Source organism: Phascolarctos cinereus, unplaced genomic scaffold (genome assembly GCF_003287225.1).
Source record: "Phascolarctos cinereus isolate Bilbo 61053 unplaced genomic scaffold, phaCin_HiC Scaffold_5;HRSCAF=322, whole genome shotgun sequence".
Taxonomy (NCBI): Eukaryota; Metazoa; Chordata; class Mammalia; order Diprotodontia; family Phascolarctidae; genus Phascolarctos; species Phascolarctos cinereus.
Window position 1 is genome coordinate 42,936,017 of NW_027555958.1, and position 26,095 is coordinate 42,962,111.

The 26,095-nt window shown below is 51.1% G+C and overlaps 1 protein-coding gene across 12 annotated transcripts; it reads left to right on the plus strand.

The window, feature by feature from the left end:
- Window positions 1–7,776: 7,776 nt before the first annotated feature.
- CELF3 (CUGBP Elav-like family member 3) lies at window positions 7,777–25,669 on the plus strand. Of its 12 annotated transcripts, none has more exons than XM_021005396.2 (13): window positions 7,777–8,594; window positions 9,895–9,977; window positions 15,608–15,656; window positions 16,097–16,225; window positions 16,456–16,535; window positions 18,164–18,307; window positions 18,623–18,764; window positions 19,194–19,343; window positions 19,432–19,497; window positions 19,801–19,917; window positions 20,553–20,696; window positions 22,786–22,923; window positions 24,916–25,669. In XM_021005396.2, exons 1-12 carry the CDS (start codon window positions 8,450–8,452, stop codon window positions 22,911–22,913), a joined length of 1,377 nt encoding a protein of 458 aa, XP_020861055.1. In that variant the 5' UTR covers window positions 7,777–8,449; the 3' UTR covers window positions 22,914–22,923; window positions 24,916–25,669. The 12 variants fall into 12 exon arrangements, with proteins under 12 accessions (XP_020861055.1, XP_020861062.1, XP_020861065.1 ...); XM_021005403.2 differs by having other exon boundaries at window positions 19,804–19,917; XM_021005406.2 differs by having other exon boundaries at window positions 16,100–16,225.
- The last annotated feature ends 426 nt before the right edge of the window (window positions 25,670–26,095 follow it).

Here is a 26,095-nt window from a genome sequence, read left to right on the forward strand (position 1 = left end):
TGGACTAAAGAATCATTTAGGGACGAATAAAAGGATAGTGAGGACAAAGATGAGATTAGCTAACATAAATTTATAATGGACGACCCAGTCAAGTTGATTGTATGACTTCCTCCAGTTCTGTCCAACAGCAAAGGAGACATGGTTAGGGTGACCCAGGATTTTTGTTGTTGGTGTTCTGTCATTCAGCCATGTCCAACTCTCCATTACCCCATGGACCATAGGATACCAGGCCCTTCTGTCCTCCACTATCTCTCAAAGCCTGTCCAAGTTCATTGTTTCTATTACACTATCTATCATCTTATCTTCTTCTGTCCTCTTTGCTTTCAGTCTTTCCCATCATCAAGGTCTTTTCCAGTGAGTCCCATCTTCTTATTATATGTCCAGAATATTTAAGCTTCAGCTTCAGTGTTTGACCTTCCAGTGAATAGCCTGAATTAATTTCTTGAAGTACTTACTGATTTGATTTCCTTGCTGCTCAAGGGACTCCCAACAGTCTTTTCCAGCACCACACATTCGAAGACGTCGATTCTGTGGCATTCAGCTTTCTTTATAATCCAACTTTCACAGCCATATATTGCTACTGGAAACATCATAGTTTGGACTCTGCAGACCTTTGTCAGCAAGGTGATGTCTCTGCTTTTTAGTGTGCTGTTCAGATTTGCCATAGCATTTCTTCCAAGGAGCAAATGTCTCTCAATTTCCTGGCTGCAGCTGCCATCTGCAGTGATCTTTGAGCCCAAGAATATAAAATCAGACACTGCTTCCATTTCTTCTCCCTCTGTTTGCCAGGGATTGATGAAACTAATTGCCCAGATTTTAGTGTTTTTGGTGTTAAGCTTCAAGCCAGCTTTTACACCCTCATCAAGAGGCTTCTTAATTCCTCTCCACTTCTTGGCGTCAGAGTGGCATCGTCTGCATATCTGAGAATATTGATATTCCTTCCAGCAATCTTAATTCTGGCTTTTGATTCATCCAGCCTTGCATTTTGCATGATGTATTCTCCATATAAGTTAAATAAATAAGGCGACAACATACGGCCTTGTCGTACTCCTATTCCAATCTTAAGCCAATCAGTTGTCCAATGTTTGGTTTTAACTATTGCTGCTGCTTCTTTTTTTTTTTTTAGGCAATTGGGGTTAAGTGACTTGCCCAGGGTCACACAGCTAGTAAGTGTCAAGTGTTTGGTCTGAGACCGAATTTGAACTCAGGTCCTCCTGACTTCAGGGCCAGTGCTCTGTCCGCTGCGCCACCTAGCTGCCCCCTTAACTATTGCTTCTTGACCCACATACAGATTCTTCAGGAGACAAGTAAAATGATCTGGTACTCCCAGCTCTTTGAAGACTTGCCACATTTTGTTGTGATCCACACAGTCGATGGCTTTAGTGTACTCAATGAAGTAGAAGTAGATGTTTTTCTGGCGCTCCCTAGCTTTCTACACAATCCAGTGAATGGCGGCAATTTGGTCTCTAGTTCCTCTGCCTCTTCAAAAACCAGCCTGCTCCTCTGGGTAATTCTCAGTTCACATATTGCTGAAGCCTAGCATGTGGAATCTTAAGTATAACTTGGCTGGCATGTGAAATGAATGCAATTGTTTGATAATTTGAACATTCCTTCAAATTGCCTTTCTTTAGGATTAGGACATAAAATGATTGTTTCCAATGCAGTGGCCACTGCTGAGCTTTCTAAATTTGCTGGCATATCGAGTGCGGCACTTTAAAAGTGTCATCTTTTAGGATTTTAAATAGTTTGGCTATTTATCCATCAACTCCACTAACCCTATTGTTAGCAATGCTTCCTAAGGCCCACTTGATTTCATTCTCCAGCATGTCTGGCTCCAGATCAATAACCACACCTATTGTGGATGTTGGTGATGTTAAGAAGATCTTTCTTGTATCGTTCTTCTGTGCATTCTTGCCACCTCTTCTTAATCTCTGACAAAAGGTGATCCACTAGAGAAGGAAATGGCAAAGCACTCCAGTGTCTTTGCCAGGAAAACCCCCTAGACGGTACTAAAATAATAAAAGAAATGGCATTGGAAGATGAGCCCCTCAGGTGCAAAGGTGTCCAGTACACTACTTTGGAAGAGCAGAAAAGAGCTACAAGTAGCTGCAGTACTAATGAAGTGGCTGGGCCAAAGCCAAAAGGAAGCTCAGCTGTGGGTGTGGCTGGTGGTGAAAGGAAAGTCAGGTCAGTATTGCATAGGAACCGGGAATATACGATCTGTGAACCGAAATACGTTCGATGTGATCAGACAAGAGATGGAAAGGTTAAACATCAATATCTTGGGTGTCAGTGAACTTAAATGGATGGATTTAATCCAGGTTATCACTGCATAGACCGTTGTGGGCAAGAATGTCTTAGAAGGTGTGGAGGAGCCCTCAGAGTCAATAAAAGACTGAGGAAAAGCAGGAGTGGAGGTATCACCTCCAAAGACAGAATGATATCTGTTTTAATCCAGGGTTGGGGTTTGGCAGAATGTAAGAGAATAATTATAAAAGAGAATTGAACTCATTAATTATAGGATAGAGATCAGGAAGGAAGAAGGTGAAATTAGAGGGTGGGTGGTAGCCCAGGAAAATCTTAAGGGAATGAACGGATTGGAGATCCCAGGGAGAATGAAGAATAGGTTTAGAAGTTTTAAGGTGTATAAAGAGATGGAATTATAGGAAGTTATGACCTGATAAAGGAATTGTACAGTTTTTTGGTCATGGGAGTGGAACACTTATGGTTGATGATCGAACAAAAACATGCCAGCTAAAGTTGTGGAGGGAGTAGGTCATGGGTGTTAAGAAAATGGTGGAACTTGGAGGTTCAGATATTTGAGGGGACACATCAGTATTAATAAGTCCCTACTATAAAAGCAAAAGTTGGTATGGAGAAGGTCATGGTGAAGCAAGAATCTAAATTCCCTGAGAAAAGAAAGCTAATGACCTGGAGGCTGGTAGACAGCACTAGAATCTGATACAAAGCCAGCTGGTATAGCTAACATAGTGGATGACAACGAGGATCCAGAAAGATTTTCACTGACTTGAGCATTGGCTTGAGTTTGGTAAGATGAAATTCACCAGTGGATAAATGTAAAATCCTTGGGATTCAGAAAATCAACTTCAGCATTCACGGTTGAAGGAGGCATTTCAAGGAGGCTTGAAAAATATGTGGAGGTTTATTTAATGTACTGCAAGTCCAACATAGTGCACTGGGGGCACCAAAAGAAAGCTAATGTGTTTTTCGGGTTGCATTAAAGGAGGCATAAGGAGCTGATCGTTTTGCTGTCCCCTATCTTGGTCAAACCATATCCAGACCGTTGTGTTCCATTCTGGGAGCCATGGAAGGGTATTGAAAAGCTGGAAAGCGCCCAGAGCGTGGAAGGCTCTTGAGTGTTTCTCACACAAAGAACTGAGCGGATTTAGACTGGAGAGGCGAAGACTCCGAGGGAACATGATCTCTGGGTGTGAAGGGTTGCCCTATGGGAGAGGTGTTCCATTTGTTCAATCTGGCCCCAGAAGGCAGGGCCAGGACGGATATGAGTTAAGGGGAAATGGAAAATGTAGGATTGGTGCCAGGAGCAACTTCCCTCCCAGCTGTACAGAAGCTGAATAGACTCCTTCAGTGGCTCTCCAGCAGAGGCTGAGTGACCACTTGTTGGGCATGTTAGAGTGGGGCGTCTTCTCTAGGTAGGGAATGGAGGTTGGCTGCTGAGACCCCTTCCAATTCTAAAATTTGGTGAGTCTGTGCTCCTCTGCTTTCTAACAGTCCTCTAAGTTCCTTAGAGGAAAGACTCCTTAACTGAGGGACCATGAATTTGAATGGGAAAGCTTACATCTTTATTCTACCTAATTTTTTGCTGAAATTTAGCATTTCCTTCAGTTATTAATTTTTTTAAAAAATCATCTGAGGTGTCCAAAGTCTCCTCCAGCCTGCCAAAGATGGCCATGAGACAAAAAAGGTTAAAAACTGCCCTAGGGACTAACTCCTGTTAAAGTCCCTTCCTCCAGGGCCTAATATGTATGCCAGATATCTCTTCCACAGAGTCTTCCCTGATTTCCTAAGCACACCAGCACCAGCACCACCACCCCCTGGTGAAAGTTGTCTTTCCTTCCTCAGATTTCTCATAATACTTTGTTTGGCTTTCCTTGTATGAGACCTGAATGGCCCACATGAAAGTCTGGAGGTGAGAGATCTGTCTAGAACCCTCCCCTGGTCTTCCTTGCAAAGAAACCTTTCACAGGATGCCTTGGAAATGACAGGTATTTTAGCCAGCAGTTCACAAGAGGTAGAAGAAAGGTCAGGGATTTCTTCAAGGTCATCCAGTAAATAAGGACAATCCTGAACTAAATCCAATCCACATTGACTCCAAGCTTTTCTCTCCTAAAACCTTCCCCACAGACTGGAACATCTAATGACCTCTTTTGTGGACCTCAAACTAGAAACTAGTGGCTAGTCTGTCATCCTAGAGCTGCCTTCCCTATCCTGGTGACAAGGGTAGGGTTCATCATCGTAATTTTTTTGGTGAAACGTTTAATATCTCATTTAAAATGATTAGCAAAAAGTCTGTGTGAGTATCAGAGGGGCACATCTGTTGACAAGACCTCAATATTCCAACTGAGATCAGCAGAGTTTTGGGGTCCTCCTGGCCCCCATCCTAGGGGATGTGACCTGTTTGCTGTCTCCATGAATGAGAAGGTCAGAAGGCCAGATAGGTGGAGGTGGGGAGAATGGAAAGTTCCTTTCTTATCCTATTTCCACTTTCCATCTGCCTTTGTGCCCCTGGCCCTCTGTCTAGTCATGGTGCCTTGAATCACCAGCTCTGGCACAGAGGGTTTGGCAAAGACATCTTTCTGGTAATGAGTCTTAGGCAGAATGAGGCAATTAAGATTATAACACTTCCCCATACACACACCCATTCCAAATACCAATGCATGTTTCCCTTCCACGGAACACATGCTCCAAGGATTGGGTGTCAGAAAAAAGGGAAAGAGCATGGTTTCCCACTCTGTGGCGTGGGTGAAGGCTCCAGAGGGGCTCCACTGCCCGTGGCATGTCAGTTACAGTGCTGAGGCTACTGGAATTATGAGCATGGTTGGCAGCCAAAAGGAAAGGGGAACACATTTCGAGGAAACCGGCTTCGCTCCAGAGTAGGGAGAAGGGGGCAGGAGGGATGTGCATATCAAAAGCCTGGCTAGACTCTCAGTGGAAGGCAGGCAATGGTAACTGCTGCTGAGGGGTCTAAGGGTCCCAGGAGGACACCCGATTGTGGGGTGATAGGTGAGAAGCAGCTGGGAGCTCTTCGGAGGAGAACGAGGGGACTCCCCTTCCCTTCCTCTGCAGTGCACTTAGCACGTGTTAGCATCACCTGTCCTGAAGTCTGATCCCTCTGCTACAGCTGGAGCTCAAGAAGGCAGGGACATGGTCTTCTCTAAACTTGGCCTCTCACATCACATGGCACGATGTTCTGAACGCATAGTCTGCTTAATTAAGGTTTCATGTAATTAGATAATTCACATAGGGAAAGGGTCTAAGAGCTAGAGAACTGACCTGGCAGTCAGGAAGACCCAGGTTCCAATCCTGCCCGTGCGGGCTACTGGCCATGAGGCCCCAGGCAAGACACTCTCTTCAATGTTATGTTTCAGAGAAGGTGCTGGCTTGCAATGGTAGAAGCAGCTTCTTCACCTGGAACCAGTGAAACCACTGCCCTGACACACATATACTTAGCACTTTCCTCATAATTCTGTGGTGCAAGTGGTGCAAATATTGTTCTCTCCATTTTATACATAAAGAACCTGAGGCTTAGGGGAATTAAATGGCTCATTCAGGGTCATGGTGTCAGGACACATTAGAAAACAGGTCTTTCAGCTCTAGGTCCTTGAGGGCAAGAACTGTCTTTTGCCTTTCTTTTTATTCCCAGCTCTCAGCACATAGGTGCTTCTTATTGTTCAGTCACGTCTGACTCTTTGTGACCTATGGACTTGTTCTTGAGGTTTTCTTGGCAAAGATGCTGGAGTAGTCTGCCATTTCCTTCTCTAATGTGTCCTCATTTTTACAGATGAGGCAAATAGGGGTTAAGTGACTTGTTAAGTCACACAGGAGTAAATATCTGAGGCTGGATTTGAACTCAGATCTTCCCAAGTCTACACCCAGTGCCTAGACTTGTAGCACACTACAACTACTAGTACTTGTGCTTGTACTAGTACTAGTATGGTGTCTTCTGTACTAACTAGCTTAATAAATAGGTGCCTAATAAATGTTTATTAACTAAAATCAGTGCTCTTTTTACTATAGCTAAGCTGCCTCTCAGAATGAAAAGCCTTGAAATAGTCTAAAGTCATAGAAATCAGTCAGAGTGTTTGTGGGGGACAGGAGTGATCCCAAATTTATCTCCCACATACGTTTTTGTATCTGGAATGGAATAGCAGATTCAAAGAGGCTTAGCTTGTAGTCAGGAGAGTTAGTTGGATTCCAATCCTTGACTCTGATGCCCAGTAGCTATGTGACTCAGGGAAATCACAACCTCACTGCACCTTAGTTTTCTTATCTGTAAAACAGGAAAGTTATATTTGCACCATGTATTTTGTATTGTCGTTTGGATAGTACTTTGTAAACCTTACAACAGTATGTAAATGTAAGCTATTATTATTTGATTTAACTTGGGAGTCTCACTAGAAGAAACTTTTAAAAGGATAAAGTCAGTCGATCAATAAGCATGTATTAAGCACCAACTGTATGCTGGACATGCAAAGAAAGGTAAAAGACAGGATAAAGTAAAAAAAGGAGCAGATCAGTCTCTTCGCAAAAGCTTTCAGAACTGTTATCCTCCCCACCATCATAGGAGCCCCTCACCCAACTGCTTCTTCCCAGATCATTCATTCATTCATTCATTCCACAGATGTTTGGTGTGTGTGTGTATGTGCTAGGCACTGTGGGAAATACAAAGATGAATGAAATAATTCCATCCTTTAAGGAGCTTACAAGAATAACATTTAGAAAGCAGACAACTTTGGTTCTTCTGTCTCATTTACTAGTAAAATGCAATGCTTTTCCTGCTTTCTCTGATCTCCTGATTGTGCCTTCTCCCTCTCCCTAGATTTTCCCTTTCACCTCATTTTCTTCCTGTTTTCCCTAGTCCTTCTACTCTACTCCCTTGTCCCCACCCCCTTCCACTCCCCTTTGGCTTTCAGCCTACACTACTGCTACCCGGACCTTTTTCCTCTCCAAGATTTCCCTCCCTGGCCACCTCTCTGGTTCCTCTCTCTCCTGTTCCCTAGACTCCATGCTCCTCACTGTCTCTCTTCCCAGCTCCCCTCTCCAGGGCCTTCCTTTCCAGCACCAGGGACAGCTCCAGCCCCGGAACAATGGACCCTACCTTAGGGTTCCTCTGTAAACTCTCTTTCTTAGACAGACATCTAACTGCTGATGGGGAAGGAGAAGGAGGGGGTAATTGTCAGTAGGACCAGCTGCTCTGCTGGGGGTAGTTGGGAATAAGAGAGACTTGAGATAGAGGGAGGGTGTGGCTCATGCCTGATTATTCGTTCCTCTCCAGGGTAGAGAGTTTGTAGTCTGCCCCTGAGGCTGACATCACCGATGTCAGGGGAAGGGAGGTGGGAGTGGGGGGTGTGGAGGGGGAGGTTTTTTGTTGAGGAGAGAACAGCCGGGGAGCAGAGCTCCAGGACCCAGGTGACTGGGAAAGCGGGCAACCCCAGCGGCTGGAGCAGCCGGGAGCCCGCCTAGGCCCGGGGACTGGGGGTGGGGGTGGGGGGTGGGGTAGGGGCAGGACTGGGGGGAGGGACAGGGCAAAGTGACGCCCTGGAGTCCTGCCGCCATCAAAGATCAAGAATTGGGCATCAGGAATCATCGGACCCACCAGAAGGATCAGCCCACAGGGGAGCTGTCCGCCAGGGGGGAAGCTAAGGAAGGACCTGCCTATCCCAAATCAGGAATCCGGGGGTCTCCCCCACTGACACTCCAGGCAACCCAACAAGGCCTCCCGCTCCTTAAGCTCGAGGGCCCCCCTCCCCTCAGGCCCTCCTCCCCACAGCCAGCTCTTAGTCTCAGTCTCCAATTTCTAGCCCTCTCAAGCCCAAGCACTCAGTCTCAGCATCGTGCTGTCCAGTCTCAGTTCCCAGGTTCTGACCCACAAACACCACTACAACCACCAATCCTGGGACATCTGCCAAAATCTCTAGGAGGGAGATCAATCCTTTGGGCTATGCCCCCTGGCATAGCAGCGTGAGCCCAGACCCCTGACCCCTGGGCTCTCAGGATTCCTAGCCCTTTCAACCTCCTTTGTGTGAAGAACACCCCCTTCTCCCAGGAAGTGTGGTTGGGGGCCAAAGGGGGAGCCAGCCCCAGCTGTGCCCCCGGCCCCCACCACCTCCCTCCTCACCGGGAAGCACCCCTGGCCTTTGGGCCTCTCTCCCTGGCCCCCCTCGGCCCCTCCTCCTGGGCCGCCCCGATGAAGGAGCCAGATGCCATCAAGCTGTTTGTGGGGCAGATCCCAAGGCACCTGGAGGAGAAGGACCTGAAGCCAATTTTCGAGCAATTTGGCCGAATCTTCGAGTTGACCGTCATCAAGGACAAGTACACCGGGCTGCACAAGGGTGAGGGGCCGAGGGGCAAGCCTCGAGGGGAGGCATTAACTAGGGAGTATGTGGGGGATGAACTGGAAAAGCTGTGGGGGATGGGTCAAGGAAGATGGAAGGTGGGAGAGCGCCAAGCTGAGAATATTGAGGGATCAAAAAGGGAGACTTGGGGGTTAGAGACTGTAGACGGAAGCATGGAGTAGCCCAGAAAAACTCAGCTCTGGTCAGGGGTCCAGAGAGAGAGGCTGGAGGGTTACAGAGAATCAGGATCAGAGCTAGGGAGGGGGTCTGGGGAGCTGAGAAGATAAGAGGACAAGAGCAATGGTGCTAGGGAAGAGGATGAAGAGCAGCAGGGATGAGATCTGGTTTGGGAGGGGAGGAAGACTAGTGGAGGAAGAGAGAACAGAGGCAGCTTGAGAGTCTAGGAAATCCCAGAGTATTGGGGAGCAGGGAGAACGAGGGTCAGATCTGAATAACTGAGGTGAAGAGAAGGAGCTAGAGGGAGGGCCACCCAGATTAAGAAAGGAGAGCCTGGGGTTGGGCAGTGAGAACTGGGGGTATCCAGGACAGCTGGGAGAGTTGGGTGAGGGCAGAATGGTCTCCAGGCTCATCCAAGGGGAATCAGAGGCTGGGGAAAAGTTTGGAGGGCCAGGGCCTGAACCACAGTGAGCATCCAAGATCAGGGCTTGGCACCCTCTCTGGTGTCCCCAGGCCTGCCCTACGATGAGGTTCTTCCAGGCAACGGCTTCTTCCCTTCCTTAGTCCTCGGGTCCACTCTCCACCCACCCACATTTCTTTCCATGGGAGAGACAAAGAGGGATCTGAAGTTGGAAAGTAATTAGGAAATGAGGAAAATCTGAAGACAGTAGGATGGTGGCAACAAGAGAGAGATGAAGAGAGCTGGAGGAGACAGAAAAAGAAAGGGAAAGCTAAGGGAGGGGGAGAGCGACATTCACTTGTCTGGAAACTCCTCGCCCCTTCTTCTCCCGAATCCAAGGCCTCATCTCCCCTTTCTTAAGAGTTTTTCTTTCATCCCCACCTCCCTCCCTTTGGGGTCTCAGCCCTCTTCTCCACCCAGATCTGCAACATCCATCTCTCACAACTCCCTGGAAACTGAATGTGCCCCTCAGTCACCTCCCCATCGCACCACATCCCCAGCTAGCCAAAAGATGTCAAGAAGGAAAGGGAGGAACTTGCCCTGGCTGAGAGAAGGCCTCCTGCCCTCAGGACCCCGCACTGAGAAGCACTTGGGGAGGGGAGGGAGGAGAGGTCGGCTGACTCACCCCCCCCTATCTTTTTGCCAACACCCCACCCCCAGGATGTGCCTTCCTGACATATTGTGCCCGCGATTCAGCCCTGAAGGCGCAGAGCGCCCTGCACGAGCAGAAGACGCTTCCAGGGGTGAGTCCCAGCCTTGGCAGGGTCACTACTTGCAGAGCTGTAGCACTTGGAAGGAGTCGGGGGACTCCTGCCTCCCCTTGTCAGCACTCAGGAGCCAGCTGGTCACAAGGGGTACCCAATATCAGGCTTGTACAAAAGGTTTTTCTCATCCCCAGTTATCAGAAAGTCCTCCCTCTGTCGAGCCTCCATCCTTCCTATCATTCCCTTTCCTGCTCAGTTTAGTGATTCTCAGGGAAATAGGCTTGTCCTTCGAGAAAGAGAAGACCCAAGCTCTGTTTCCTACTTCCCAGTTCACGCAAAGGTTATCTCCCAGAGGCTTAGCTGATCCCAGACTGGAGGAAGGGAATGTTCAATTGCTAGGATTTGCTCTCTGAGTGCCAGTTGGAATAGGCAAGAGGCCCCCCAAGGGCGCTGTATCCATGGCTGAAAAAGAAGCAGTAGCCAGAGTGAGTGTGAGGCAGAGGGGATGGGCAGTTTCTATGGTGGCCTGAGAAACAGGTAGGGAGTGTCTGTTGGATTGGCATCTTGGGGCCCATTTCGGAGCTCAGACTGGCCCAGTTTGTGCCCCCGTGACAGGCGGAGGGGAGCTGACAGCCACAGAATGCTAAGATGGGTCAGGACATGGATAGAGTGAGCCGGGGAGGAGCCTTAGGTGGGAGGGGCAGACTTTAGTCTGATACCAGGCTCTTCTGCCATTCTGAGGAACTGGGCCTGGTTTGAGCAACTATGTCCGGGAAGGCCAAGAGGGTTCGCAAAGGGGAGGCCCTGCTTCCCACTGAACAGAGATTCTTTGTTCCTCATCTGCATCAGTCTGGTAGGTTATCATACAGGGCTGGGTTGGCAACTGAGGCCAAAAAGACAGACTCTGAGGTTCATTAGATTAGCCAGCTCCCTCCCACCCCCAGTCATCCCATCCCCCTATCACCCCTTCACTCCTGCCACCCAGACAAGTGATCTCTCCTGAGGGAAGGAAATGCCTCAGTCCCTCTTGCTATATACAGTATCCCCTTGTCTTCACCCTATGCCTGCCAGAAAGTCTTTCTTGAGACCTAACTTCTCCTCCATCTGCTTGGGCCACTGCCCCGTCTCTTTCTGGAGATGGCAAGTAGATCTTACTTTTTTTCCAAGAGAGAGTGTGACCCAGTGATGATAGGGAAAGAAAGCCAGGAGGATAGGCCTGGGGACTTGGGGGAACAGGGCCCTTCTAACAGCTCCCAACCCGAACTCCTTCACAGATGCTTAACTCTACACTCCTGCATCCTTTTAATCTCATTAGCACTGCCCAGGGAGAGGAGGAGTTCAGGAAGAAGGAAGCCAGCCTCTTAGACTTTTCCCATACTCCCACCCCTAACTCACAGAACGAGCCTTAGAATGGTCACGACTCCATGAAGTTAATGGACACGACTACATGGGGTACATGGGGTGTATGGGCTTATGGGTCTGTGTGCACACATCTACATAGATGTTGTATGCACTTGCATGTGTAAATACCGCTGTAGTAGTATGTTTTAGAGAGCACATGTAGATGGGGAAACTTCCTTTCTGTCTCTTGCATTTTTCCTTTCCTTCTTTTCTCAGTGGGTCTGAGATATGCTTCATATATGAGCAGCCTCCGTTTCTGTTTCTGCCTCTGTGTGTGTGTGTATCTCTTTTGTCTCTATTTCAGGAGTCAGAGAGTTTTGGGAGGGAGAGGAGAGGAAACTGAGGGAGGAAGTAAGACTGGCAGGTGCTAAGGTCTGGGTTCAGTGTGGACCAGCCAGCGTAGGAGGGTAGTGGGCATCTGTGCTGGATCCCTCCCCAGGTCTCTGAGACTGCTCAGGCAAGAAGGAAAGGTGGGGAAAGGAGAAGCAAATAGGGTGGGGGATGGCTTTCTAGGAAAGCTGGGGGCCAGGTTAATGATTGCCCAGCATAGGCCTAAAGCACCTAGCTGAAGTGCAGTTTACCACTTTAGCCTTCATGGGGAGCATAGTCCAGGGCTTCCAAAGACTTGAGGGGCAGGGCATGAGTTAAGCACCCCTGGGGTAAGCCTTGAAAGTAAATACCCCCAACCAGGGTATTTGAGGGGTACTGACAGGGGTTGGGGGAGCAGATGTCTGAGCCCAGGGCCCTGCCTGGGTCTTTGTGCCTCCCCCTCCCCCTCCCTCAGGTCTTTTCTCCTACCACCTGCCTTCCTTCCGAGCTTCATTGTTTCCCCACAGACAGCCTCTGTGTGTGTGTGTGTGTGTGCGCACACGCGTGTGTGTGTGTGTGTGTGTGTGTGTGTGTGCATGTGTGTGCATGCTCACACACAAGAGGAATTCTGTTGGAAAGTTCTTCCTAATGTCTCCCCACTATCCCCTCCCCTGGCAGGCCCCCTTTTATGAGTGTATTTGGTTCTCTGTCTTTTCACCCAAGAATCTGAAAGAAACCAATCTGATAGGAAGGAGCCACTCCCTAGGGGTGGGTCAGGATGAGACCCTAAAGTTCTATACTCTCCTTCCTCTTTGACACACCCCATAGGCCCGAGGATATCTCCTCAGTAGTGGGATGTGGTCTCATGATGGCATCTTCACCCTAGCTTTTAGTTTGACCTGAGACTCTACATTTGAAAAATAATCTCACACAATTAGTTCACTTGGGTTTATTATTGCTAACTGTTATTACCCATAATAGTTCATATATTCTCTACCTGAAGGGCCTGAGTTTGGGCTAGGACACTTGGGCATCAGTGGGGAAGCATTTCACCTTTTGGTGAATAGACTTAGGAATATCTTGGTGGAGGGGAGCCCTCAGCATAGCCTAAGCACAGGAAGGATTAAAAGCTTATGTTTTGGTGCTGAGACCTAAGCTGTACCTGCCTGAGGTATAAATAGCCCCTTCTTTTTGGGAAGCCCTATAGAAGGCCTGTCACCTGGCTGGGGTAGCTAGGGAACAGGGGCCCCAGTGGGTGCCTGGTTGCCAGGTAAACAGGGCACATCTGGACTCCGGGGAGGGGGGCAGGTGTGCCCAAGCTGAGCTAACAAAGCCAGAGCCTCCCACAGGAAGGACTGGGGCAAAGGAGAGAAGAGAGACTGGAAATGGGAGGTTTAGGGGCATGGAAGGGGGCTGGCAGTGGAGAGAATGAGAGCAGCCTTTCCAAATGTTGATACTTTGCACTGGGGTGTCTGGAAGCCTGTATTTGTACACTTGTGTGTACATACTTCTTTGTACTATATATTTATCGTTATCAGTAGATATTTATTGTGTCTGCGAGGCATGTGTGTATTTATGTTTTCGCTACCCTATGAGGAGAGGGGAAAGTGTCTTTATTTCCTGTTTTCAGGGGTTCTCTGGATGCCTGAGTTCCCTTCTCATTCCCTCCTGCTCTGGCCTTTTTTCTGAAGGCCTCAGTTTTCCTATCTACCATAAAAAGAGTCCTTAGTATCCTCCAGTGACGGGGGCTTTGAGCCAGGAACAGGAACTCCCAGGACTCCTATTTTTAATCCTAGATCTCTCTTGGGGATGAGTGGGAAGCCTAGCAGACTGGCAGGTCATGAGGGGATCTCCTGTTTGGCATTCCTTATGTTCAAGTGAAAAGGAAGGGAGAATGGTGGTGATACCCTGTCCACCACCCATCAAGAACCCTCCCCAACCACTCCACACCCAGTAGAGGCTAAACACAGACACACACTCCACCCTCACCTTCCTAAGCTGCTTTACATTGGATAGGATAATCCTGGATTGGCAGAGGACAGAGATTGCTTGGGAGGGAGCAGAGAGAGGATTTGGGTATTTTTTTCCTATCCCCCTCCACCTCCACCAGCTGCCCTCTGATCTGATGATCCATGAGGGGGCTGGGTCTCTCAACCTCTAGTTTAGGGATAAAATCACGGTAAGATATAGGTGTTATTAGAAGTTAGGAATGTGTAGGCGCATGGGAAAAAGACCCAAGGAGAGCCTAACCAGGTGGGTTTTTTCCCAGCTTAAACCTGAACAAACAATGGGAACACTGAAGGATATAGTCCAAGGAAAGGAGACAGATAAGGGGTGGGAGACATGAGCTGGTATGGCTTGCCTCTCTCTATCAAGTTAATAACACCTGAGAACACAGGATGAGGGGCTAGAGAGAGCTCAGAGGTGGTCTACTCCAACCTCCCCATTTTACAAATGAAGAAACTGAGGCCCAGAGGGAAAGACAAGGCTGCAGTGCCACAGTCTGCAACTGGCTGCTTTGTGACAAAACCAAGACTTAGAACCCAGGACACCCTCCTAGGGCTTTTCTCGCCTTCCCATGCTGTCTCTTCTCTTTCTAAGTCTGGGTCTCCTCCACCCTCCTCCCCTCACCCTATCCTCAAGAACTCCCAAGAGATGTGAAGTTAACATGCAATCCTATATATTTTCTCTTTGAATCAACCGTTGAGGTATTGTTTATAACAAAATAGCCACAGTGCTAAGGGAATAACAGATGGAAGGGGGGCTCTAGGTATGACTGGGTATGAGGTGGGAAGGCAGAGCAGGGTCCTCTCCATGGCCAGGCATTTCAGCTCCTCGGGTCTCTTTGCCTCCCCACTGCCTTCTGAGGTGCCTCATTCCCTGTTTAAGAAAGCATCCTGTAAAGGGCAGAGACTCACCAGGGTCAAGGGACTCAGGCAAGAGAGGAGAGGATGGCCCCCATTTCCACTGAGGATTGAACAAAGAGAGAGACCACCACCAGAGGTCGGGAGGTTAGCTTTCAGGAGAACTTACTAATAGGTGGGAGATATGCTAAGGGGAGGGCTTTGAGGGAGGCTGGGCCATCTTCAAAGATCATTCCATTTGGAAGAGATAACTGGGTGTTTGAACTGGAAGAGGGAAGGCAGGAGAATGGTTAGATTGACCCCCAAAAAGGGCCTTTGCTTGTCTTTTCCCTCTGGAATAAGGAAGGTTTCCTGGTCCTCTCCCCTGTGCCCACTGCCCAGCCCCCACAAAATTTTTCACCCCCAGCATCCCCCATTCTCCCCACCCCTTCTCTGGGCGTGTTGAGCACCAGAAGTGATGACGTCACTGGTCGCCGGGGCGACAGGGACGGATAAATCAGGCTGAGTGGGCGGTTGCCATGGCGTGCATTCTCCCGTTGCCACGGTGACTGGGCATCTGCTCCCTTTGTGCTGCCCAAGATCCTTCCCCCTGGGGTCAAGGGGTGTAGGGGGGATGGAGAGGAGGCAAAGAGACCCCCAAGGGCAAGGAGGAAGCTAAGGCATCTGTGGGCTTTCCATCAGTCCAAGACTTCAATCTGGGGTCCTCTGTGGGATTTCTCAATCTGGATAATTTGTGGGATGCCTCTCTGGTCCCTGCTTTTTCAAATTGAGATGGCCATGGTTGAAAACTATTCGGTTGGCTCTGTCCTACTCTACCAGCATCATCCCTGCTCGTGCTTTCCAAATCTTGATGCTGTGTCCCCCGGAAGAATCTCCTGCCCTCATCTCCTCTGTCTCCGTGCCCCTCCAATCTCCCCAGGTCCTAATCTCAAGGGAGGAGCACGACACCTTCCTCCCTTCTTCCTGACCGAGACTTATGGAGGTGGGGGACTGACCCGGACCGAGGGGTCAGCGTCCCTCCCCCCTCTCCAAAGGCCCAGCCTCAGGCTGACTGGAGAAGGGTCCCCAGCAGCTCCATCGTTTTTTCTCCTTCAGATGAACCGGCCTATCCAGGTGAAACCAGCAGACAGCGAGAACAGAGGAGGTAAGCTGTCTCCCTAGCTATGACCTTTCTTCCTCGCTCCTCCAGCTACCTCCCGTTGTCCTGGTTATCAGGTCACCCAGAGCCTAAAGGAGTGGATGGGACATCCCCTCTGAAGAAAAACCGGGATCTCCAAAAGGTTCCCAGACCACGGCAGGAGGAGTGGTGGTTGTCCTAATTGTGCGGTCAGGGAAATTGAGGTCCTAGCAGAGCTGAGATGAGCACCTTGTCTTGCAGTCCAGCTCTTCCTTTCCCTCACCTTGGTTTTTCCTCCATTTTACATCCCATGTGGGGGTGGGGATTGGCACACAGGATAGCCATGGGGCTTAGGATGGGTTGGAAATACCCCGCCTCCCCTCTCTTCCCACATTTCCATTACAGTGGGAGGAGGGCAAGGAAGAAAACTCTGAAGGTCTTTTTCTCTCCTCCTGCCCTACTCCCAGAAGACAGGAAGCTCTTTGTGGGGATGCTAGGAAAGCAGCAGACGGATGAAGACGTGAGGAAGATGTTCGAACCATTCGGGACCATTGACGAGTGCACCGTGCTCCGGGGGCCTGATGGGACCAGCAAAGGTAAGCGGTCCAGTTACTGAGGTGCTGGCTGTACCCCTATCTTTGTGTCACCTCTGCTGCTTTGTGACCCCACGGGGCCTTCAGCAAAGAGGGGGGACTGTGGGGAGGGTCAGAGGATTCTTCTCCAGCATCTTTCCTCTGATTGGGAGGGGGAAAAGTGATGATAGAGTCATATGTGGAAGGAAGGCAATTACCCCATTACATTCTCTCTTTTCTCTCCCCTCACCCAGGCTGTGCCTTTGTAAAGTTTCAGACCCATGCAGAGGCCCAGGCTGCCATCAACACCCTGCACAGCAGCCGGACTCTCCCGGTGAGAATCTTTCACCTTGCTGCGGGACCTACTTTCTGAGATTCCTGCCTAAGCTAAGTCCTCTCCCTGGCCATCTGTGCCAATGGGTAGAACATAGCTGCTCAGAACTGTAATGGCATGTCAAGTAGCCACACACCTCCTCATCCCTCACCCTGTGTGGCCTTGACTTGGCCAACACAAGGAAGCCTGTTGACTCTCAGTCTCCCTGCTGATGGAAGGCACCTGTGACACCTGTGAGGCTTTAAAAGGGCGGATTCTCCCCCTTCCAACAAAAAGAGTTTCTGTTTGCCTCAGGCTGATGCTTCCAGTCTGCCTTCCCTGAGTGCAGAGTTGGGGGGCAAAGAAGCAGCAGCCTCTGGGGGGGAGGGGCTGGGATTATAAACCTCTACCCCAGATAATCCACAAATCAGATCATCCAGAGTTGATGTGATGATGGTGATGGTAGTGATGATGGCCATGGTAATCCCTGGAATTTCAGTGACACTTTTACTTTTCTAGTGCCTTCAGGTCGGTTATCTCATTCTTAATGTCCTTTTGAGGGCCGGGGAAGGATAGCTAGTGTGTTAGGAGACTGCAGGGCACCATAGAGAATGAATAGGCTAGAGCATCAGGTCGAATCTTGTAAGACGAAATGGCATAGGGGTAAATGTAAAGTTTTACATTTGGGTTAAAAAAAAATTCAGCTTTTTGAGTACAAGATGGGGAGGCATAGGTAGATAGCACATCATCTGGAGGGTCTGGGCAGGGCTGGGAAGCCTGCAGCCTCGAGGCCACGTGTAGCCCTCTGGGGGTCTCAAGTGTGGCCCTTTGGCTGAAAGACCCTTTGACTGAAAGGGCCACACTTGAGGACCTAGAGGGCCATGCATGGCCTCAAGGCCGAAGATTCCCCAGAAGGCAGGTTCTGTTCAAATTAACAGGGTGGCACGCCGAAGAAGCTATGTCCAGATGTCCTCTGCCTGGGTCAGAACCCAGGAGGGCCAGGGTCAGTCTGTCAGGGACAGTGATGAGCAGAGAGTGTCCAGAGGGCACCTGGAGTCTGTGCCCGAGGAAGAACAGTTACAGCAGGCTGAGGGTGAGAGTGGAGGGAGGGGCGTGGTGTCCCAGGTGTTTGAAGAGAGGCGGGTGGTCTGTTTGACTGCAGAGGCAGAACCAGAACAATGTGTGGAAGCTGCAGTAGCAAACCAGGCTTGAGGTCAGGACAGACGTTCTAACAGTCGAGGGTTCAGCAACGGCCCCGCCCCTCCAGGCAGCAGGGGGCAGGGCAGATTCTTTTTGCTCTGGGGCATGGCTGCTGAGGTCCCGTCCAGCTCCGAAATTCTGTGATTCAGAGACAGTTTCCTCTATTTGGGGCCTCTTAGGGTCCCAAAGAGGTCTGCTTATTGATCGGTTGTTGGGTGATTAATTCCAAGAGCCATCGAGCAAATTGTTTGTGGGACTTTTCCTGAGTCTAGGCAGTCCTTACTGCCTAGTGAGGGGGAGCAGGGTGCTAGCCACTCAGTTATGGCACTGCCATCCTGCTATGCTCACTGGTGAGAAAAAGCCCCAGGCAGGAAGCTAGAGGCCTGCCTGTAGGAGAGGCAGGCCCTCTGACTCTTGTCATTTGACCGCTGCTGGGTCTTTGTTCCCAGGGTGCCTCATCCAGCCTTGTGGTAAAATTTGCTGACACAGAGAAGGAAAGAGGCCTTAGACGCATGCAGCAGGTGGCCACCCAACTGGGCATGTTCAGCCCCATTGCCCTCCAGTTTGGAGCCTACAGCGCCTACACCCAAGCTGTGAGCACCAACCTCAATCCTTCCCTCACTTCTCTGCCCCATCAAATATCTCCCACTCTCTTCCACATTCCTCCTTCTTGACCCTCAGTCTCATCTGCAGTCCTGCTCTCCCTGGCCCCTAGGCCCTCATCCCTAAGCTTTCCTTTCCAGTCTGTGCCCATTCCTCCAACCTTACCCTGTCTACCTTCCTTCCTCCATTCTTTTCCTCTTTTGGGAAAAGACCAAATGCAGGCCTGGTCAGGTGGGTGGGTGGGAAGGGGTTGGGGAGACATCCAGGAGCCCAGCCCCACTCATACCCTCTCCCCACCTTCCCAGCTGATGCAGCAGCAGGCGGCCCTGGTAGCAGCTCACAGTGCCTACCTCAACCCCATGGCCACTATGGCGGCTGTGCAGATGCAGCACATGGCTGCCATCAACGCCAACGGGCTGATTGCCACTCCCATTACCCCTTCCTCAGGTAGGAATGGGCTGGGAGATGGGACAGCCACAAGAGGGTCAAGGAGGACCAGGGATGGTGAGGGGACCTGCCATAGGCCTGAGCCAGGGGATGGTCAAGGTAGTCTGCGGCAGAACTAATGGGAGAGTGTGCCGTGGCCAAACCTTCAAGAAGCAGGGGGTGGAAAGGGAGGCGGTAACCTTAGGAGGGCCTGGATGAGCCTGGAAAGGCTCAGGATCAGTGATCCCCTTGGTCTGTGAACAAAAGAGAGGGGCATTTGCCTCCTTATCCTTCCCAGTAGGACTCTACGAAATTCCTCCTAAGACTCTCCATCTGTCTCTCCTTGTGCATGTACGTGTGCATGTGTATGTGTGCATGTATGCATCTGTCTCTCTACTTCTCTTTCTCTCTCTCTCTGTCTCTCTGTCTCTGTCCCTTTCTCCTCCTTAGGAACCAGCACCCCTCCTGCCATCGCTGCCACGCCTGTCTCTGCCATCCCTGCCGCCCTGGGTGTCAACGGCTACAGCCCTGTGCCCACTCAGCCCACCGGGCAGCCAGCCCCCGACACCCTCTATCCCAATGGTGTCCACCCCTATCCAGGTGGGCTAGGTCAGAGACGTGGCTGCTTGGGCTCTGCCTCTGGGCCTTCCCGTCCAGGCTCTCACTACCCCTCTGCTGTTCTCCCCAGCTCAGAGCCCAGCAGCCCCCGTGGACCCTCTCCAGCAGGCCTACGCAGGAATGCAGCACTACACTGGTGAGCTCCTGGCCAAGGGCCCTGGTGGGCCCCCGGGGAACCCAAGGGAAGGGACTAAGCAGCTTCTAGGTTGTGGCAATTTGGGGCATTATTGTCTGTTTCCACTGAAAAACTGAAACCCCAGCAGGAAGAAATGAGGCTAGACAGATATCTGACAGGGGTGAATGAACCGTGGAGACTGAAGACTGGCTCCTCACATCTTTCAGTTCTAGAGAGACTGGGGGGAAGTGGGGAGAAGGCTGGCTGTGGGTCAGGGAGAGCCCCATTGGCTCTCTCTCCCCTCCCCTTCCCCCTCCCCCCCAGCAGCCTACCCAGCAGCCTACAGCCTGGTCACGCCCGCCTTCCCTCAGCCTCCAGCCCTGGTCGCCCAGCAGCCCCCTCCACCCCCCCAGCAACAGCAGCAGCAGCAGCAGCGAGAAGGTATCTTTGGGTGGGGGGATTTGGGAGATAGGAATGTGTCAGGGCAGGGGGAGGGCCTGGACCATGGGGGCTTCAGGCAGAGGACCTTAGTGCTGGGGAATGGGGGCCCAGCTGTCTGGAAATGAGGAGGGGAGTGGGGAAAAGTGCTACTGAGATCCTGACCTGCATTAAGTTGGGGGGGAGGTGTTACCTTTAGGCTCTGACCTGCTTCAGCCATCTGTCATTTTTCTCTGCCTCTCATCTCTCTCTCTCTGTCTCTTGTCTCTGTCTCCCTCCCTTCTTCCCTCCCTCACTACCTCCTTATCTTTCTCCCTCTCTCTCTGTCTCTCTGTCTGTCTTTGGTCTCTTTCTGTCTCCCTTCCTTCTTCTCTCTTTATCTCTCTCTCTCTCTCTCTCTGTCTTTCTCTTGTCTCTGTCTCCCTCCCTTCTTCCCTCCTTATCTCTCTCTCTCTCTCTCTCTCTCTCTCTCTCTCTCTCTCTCTCTCTCTCTCTCTCTCTCTCTCTCTCTCTCTCTCTCCCCCCTCTCCCCCCCTCTCCCCCTCTCTCCCTCTGCCCCTCTCCTCTCTCCCTCTCCCCCTCTCCCCCCTCCCCCCCTTCATTGCCCTGTCACTGTCTCCCTCTCTCCAACTCCCCAGGCCCTGATGGCTGCAACATCTTCATCTATCATCTGCCCCAGGAGTTCACTGACTCTGAGATCCTACAGATGTTTGTTCCCTTTGGCCATGTCATATCTGCCAAGGTCTTTGTCGACCGGGCCACTAATCAGAGTAAATGTTTTGGTAAGGACCACTCTCCCTCCAGGATCTCCACCCCAAAGATCCTCCTGGCTCCATCTCCTGCTTGACATGTAGGGACCAGGCCTAGTTCATACAGGGGCTAAGCAGTCCTGCTGGGTGGGGGCACAGAAGCTGTGGAATGGGAGGAAGAGCTAAAAAAAGTGCCTGTGTTAGGCCTGAAGGAAAGAGTGAAGGCCGTGAGAGCTGCCTTCAAATACTTATTATACCTCCCATGGTATACTACACTGTTTGGTGGAATGAGTTGAACTGAAGGGCTGCTACGTGAGGGAGGCCTTCTTTGTTTCTTGTTGTTCTGGAGGAAGGCACAGTTTTGGCAGAGAAGAGGCAACTCATTTCTTTCTTTTCTTTTCTTTTTGGCAATCCATTTCTAATAGCAGCATGATATGATGGAAATAGCCGTGGCCTTGCAGCCAGGAGAGTTAGCTTCTGACTGTGGTGCTCAGCGCCTAGGGCAAATCCCTTCTTCTCTCTGGGCCTGGGGACCCTGTCTCTCATCCGCACAATGGGAAGAATAACGTGTTCATTACAGACCTCACTGGGTTGTTGTGCAGAAAGGGCTCTGCAAATATTTAAAAGTGTTCTATAAATGGAAGCTTATTTTAAAAAATAATAACAAAGAGTGGAATGGGCCGCCTGGAGAGTGTTAGCTCAGTGTTGTCAGAGGCAGTCGGGCTGAAAGATCTCTCAGGGTTACCGTAGAGGGAAGTTGCCTGTACCATGTCATAAGGTGGCCCAGATAAAGTCTAAGCTCCCTTCAGTTATGAATTTGCCTGTGTTGGGGGAGTAGGGTTAGTGATGCAGAGGAGGTCGGGCTTTCCCTTTCCTTTGAGATCCAAGAGGATTCCCTGGAGGAGGCAGTCTGGAGAGAGGAAACCAGGGAGCCAGCCAGCAGCGTTGCCTCCCTGCTTTAGGGCTCCAGCCAAAAGAGCTTTCTTCCTTCCCCAGATTTTCTGAGAGCACTTGGAATGTCTCTTGTGTCCTTAGATTTCTCCCTCATGCCTAAATCTTACTCTAGTGCCTCCTTGTGGCTGTGTCTCTGGAGGGCCTCCCAGTTAGGATAGGCTTCCATAGGCCTTAGGATCTGAGGACCAGCCTAGCCCGAGTGCTGGTCAGCCACAGTGAATCAATAAACATGTATTAAGTAACCATCAGGGGGCAGTCACTGTGCCTAGGCACTGGGATTACAAAGACAAAAATTATATTGTCCCTGGAAGACACGACACTTAGACATGTAGGTACATATCACGTATGTTCGAAATAAACACACAGAATTAATGAGGGAGGGTCAGGACAGACTTCATGGAAGAGGTGGGATGTGAGTGGAGTGTGGAGGCAGCCAGGAAGGCTGAGGCCAGCATGTGCAGAGCTCTTTCTAGACATGGGCCCCGTCACAGAGACAGAAAGACCAGTCTGGCCAGACTGTGGGTGCACAAAGGAGTAATGTGTAAAAAGGGCCAACAGGAGAGGTCTCTGAGGACCAGGCTGGGAAGGACTTGAATGCCAAACAGAGGGACTTGTATTTCGTCCCAGTGGTAATTGGCAGACGGGAGTAAATTGAGAAGTGAGGCTTGGCCAGATGGTGCATCACTTGGGCAGTTATGTGAGAGATGGATCGGAGAGGGCAGAGACTGGTCAGGAGGACTAGTTAGGAAGCTATGGGAGGGCCCACACTAGAAGAGTGGCACAATTAGACTTAGGGGTGGCCGCTGCTTAAATTGGAAGTGCCGAGGGCAGGGATGGGTTTGCATTTCTTTTTTGTCTGCCTGGGGTTTGACCCAGTCCCTTGGTCCAGATCTGTGCCTTCCTTGGTGGAGGGAATTCCTGATAAGGAAATCCTCTGGACCAAAGGCTTAGCAATCATTGTGTAACCTCTAGACTTAGAGAAGTGCCTGAGAAGGACACAGCTAGAATATATCAGAAGCGAGACGCGTATCCAAGTCTGCTTAACTAAGGCCATCTTTCTGTCCACAACTCTTTGCACATGCACGTAGTAGGGGCTTAATAAGCATTTGTTGAGTGGAATTTTTGGCTGAGTCTAAATGGCCTCAACCACCCCCATACCTCCCTTCAGGCTTTGTGAGTTTCGACAATCCAGCCAGCGCCCAGGCTGCCATTCAGGCCATGAATGGTTTCCAGATTGGCATGAAGCGCCTCAAAGTCCAGCTCAAGCGGCCCAAGGATGCCAACCGACCGTACTGAGGGGCAGCAGGTGGGTTCTTCTCCCTTCTTCACCCTTCTCTTCATTACTATGCCCTCCAGCCTCAGGGCCCATTGGCCATCACTTTCCTCCCTTCTCCATTTATCCTCTGTGCCCTTGCACTCCAGACCCCCAGGAGAGTGATAAGGGGCAGCTCCCCTTCATCTCCTTGGCTTCCTCCCATCCCCCCAAGCCTCTTAGCACAGTGTCCCCCAGCACGTGCCATTCTTCCCTCCCACACAAATAAATTGCTCCTGGGGCTGTGGCCTCCAGAGCTGTATCTGTCCTCGTCTTTGTGTCCTCCCTTGCCCCCTGGGTGTCTGGTCTCTGTGTGTCCGTGTGTCTGTGTGTGCCTCTCTCCTGGTTCTGCTTCGGATTGGAGAGGAGTAAGGGTGTCAGGACTTGGGGGTACAACCCCAGGCGGGCTCCAGGACATCCCCTCCCTTTCCCCTTCAGCGTCTCCCCTTTTCCCTATTCAGCAGGAGCCGGGGGGGGGGGGTGAAGGGTGGGGGGCGGGGTCAGAAGGGGAAGTGGGGAATCCGAAGGGAGTCGTGCAGAGAGAGGAGGCGGAGCCCCGACTCTCGGCGTCCTTGGGAACAGTTGTGGTTTAGATAGAGGAGGTTCACGGCTTGGATTTCCGTGGATTTCAGTTACCCGGGAGTCTCGGTTATCCCATCAGCAGCTCTCACCCCGACCTCAGGGTCCCAGGGACACGAGACTTACTTGTATTTTTTATTGTTTATCTCCCTTGGACGAAGTCCCCTAAAATGCACAACCCAAGAACGATACCCACACTTTCTGTTTTTCCCCCTTTCCCCCCACTCCCGGCTGCTTAACTTCCCCCCCACCCTGGGGGCCCCCAGCCCAGGGCCCGTGTCCAAAGTCGGCCGACGCCCCCATCCCGGACCCCTGCTCCGGGCCCCTGTAAGTCGCATGGAACAAGCGTGTTGTCTTTGGAGCCGAATGTTTGTTATTTTGGGGCGGGGCCGCGGAAGTGGGGGGAGGATGCCCCCCCAACCCCGTGCAAGGGCTGGGGGGCGGCACGCGGGCCGTGTTTGATCAGACAGTGGTGATCGTGGTCTGTGTTCTGTTCATTTCTCTCTTTCGCTGTGACTTCCTTTTGTAAAAACCAAGGAAACAAGCCGGGGAGCTGGGTCAGGAGTGTTTTCTCCCATGGAAACCCCTGCCCCAGCCCAGTTCCCCAGGACCCCCAACCCGGCCTCCTCCTGCTCCTCCCTCCAGCGCCAGCGGGCTTGCTCTCCCTCTGTGTCTTTCTGGTCTCTTCTGACTGCCCCAGAAACACAATCTTTTGTCTCTTCCGCTGCATCCCCCCATTGATTCCTGTCTCTCTCTGTCCTCCTGGCCCTTTGGCTCTCCTTTCCTTCTCTCCGATCCTCTACATTTCTCTCTCTCTCATCTCTCTCTCTCTCTCTCTCTCTCTCTCTCTCTCTCTCTCTCTCTCTCTCTCTCTCTCTCTCTCTCTCTCTCTCTCTCTCTCTCTCTCTCTCTCTTTCTCTCCCTCCCTCCCTCCCTCCCTCTCCCTCCCTCCCTCCCTCCTCCCTCCCTCTCTCTCTCTCTCTCTCTCTCTCTCTCTCTCTCTCTCTCTCTCTCTCTCTCTCTCTCTCTCTCTCTCTCTCTCCCCCTCCCCCCCTCCCTCCCTCTCTCCCTCTCTCTCTCCCTCCCTCTTTCTCTCTCCCTCTCTCCCTCTCTCTCTGCCCCGGACTCTCAGTCTTCCTCATTTGCTGTTTGAATGTGTTCTCACTAACCTCTTGTGGTTTCTTGTAGCTTCTTTTCCTTCATTTGGCTCCTTCCCTGCCCGGCACCCTAAACCTTCCCCTTGAGTCTAGACCCCTTTGGACTGAGAGTTCCCTTCCTCCCTTGGGTACCACAAATGTTGACCTTCCTTCATCCACTCCCATATGCCTCTCCACTCTCCTCACCCCACTCCCCTTTCATCCCTTCACCAGTCTTCTTCCCCCTCACAGATGTTTCCTTCATTCACAGGTCTGGAGATGCCAGAGGAAGGGGACGTTCCCCCAATCCCCTCCTCCCCCATTGACCACCCCCAAGCCCTCTCTGCACATCTGCTCTGGCCCTTGGCTGGGCCCCCTGGGGACACTGCTTCATGGGGCCTGGGGAAGCAGGACAGACACCTCCACTTAGCCTCACCCCTCCTCACAAACCAACTTTCTTCTCCCCCGATGGCCGCCACAGTCTCAAGGGGGATGACATGACTGAGGCCCTGTAGATCACTTGGGCCCCCACCTCCTCCCCGATACCTGCTGGACCTCACAAAGGCTGCAGAATGGGAACAAGGGGGCACAGCTCCCAGAATTCCAGGGCCTCTCTTTCTCCTACCAAGGGGTGGTACTTGTGCCCTGGCGCCTCCAATGCCCAGCCTTCTCCTCCCCACCTCTCCCCATTAGGGGGATACTTCTTCTATCTCTTGAACTGTGCAGACCTCCAGGAGGGGGACAAGGGACTCCGATCCCCCCATTCCTAGCCTCTCCTCCACAATGGGTGTCTCCCAGCAGCTCTCCCCCCTCACTCCTCTGCCCCTACTAGAGCTAGGACATTCCTGTACTTGGGCCATCAGGCCCTAAAGCTCACTGCCTCCCCAAGTCCCCTTCTGGGGCTGCCCATCTCCTGCTCAGCCACAGAGACCCTTCCCCAAGAGAAAAGACCTCCCCTCCCCCAAATAATGTTTACAGTCTCTGGTGATCCCTTTCCTGTAAATATCACATTGGTGCGGTAGCCAGCCAGGCCCGGACGCTGCCATCTTTCTTTCTGGGAGTTTAGACAATGTTCCCCATGGATTTTTTTCTTTCTTAATTTTTTCTCTTTGGTTTGAAGGTCAGGGGTGGGAAGGGGTGCGGGTGGGGAAAAGGGGGAGGGCTGGAGGGGTTTATTACCTGGTCATTTTCTTTAGGAAAAGGTTTTAGGGGAAGGGGTGCGGGTGGATTGGGGAGGGGATGGGAAGGGGAGCCTGGGGAGTCTAAATTTCAAACAGTTCTCAATGCTTAACTTATTTATTTATTGCGTTTTACTTTTAATAAGTTGATTTTTTCTGTCTAAATAAAGAAAAAAACTTTAAAAGTGTCCAAAAAGAGTAGTGCTTGGCAGGTCAGCAGTGGGGGAGACGAGGGATGGGAGAGAGGAGATTGAGGAGTATCGGGGGCTCCCC

Bases quoted from the DNA above. Each gene is read 5' to 3' on its own strand.
- CELF3 (XM_021005372.2), top strand. From the start codon at position 15,251: ATGCCTCTCTGGTCCCTGCTTTTTCAAATTGAGATGGCCATGGTTGAA. The intron at 15,657-16,096 runs GTAAGCTGTCTC...CCCTACTCCCAG, and splicing joins AGACAGCGAGAACAGAGGAG to AAGACAGGAAGCTCTTTGTG. The intron at 19,344-19,431 runs GTGGGCTAGGTC...TGTTCTCCCCAG, and splicing joins TGGTGTCCACCCCTATCCAG to CTCAGAGCCCAGCAGCCCCC.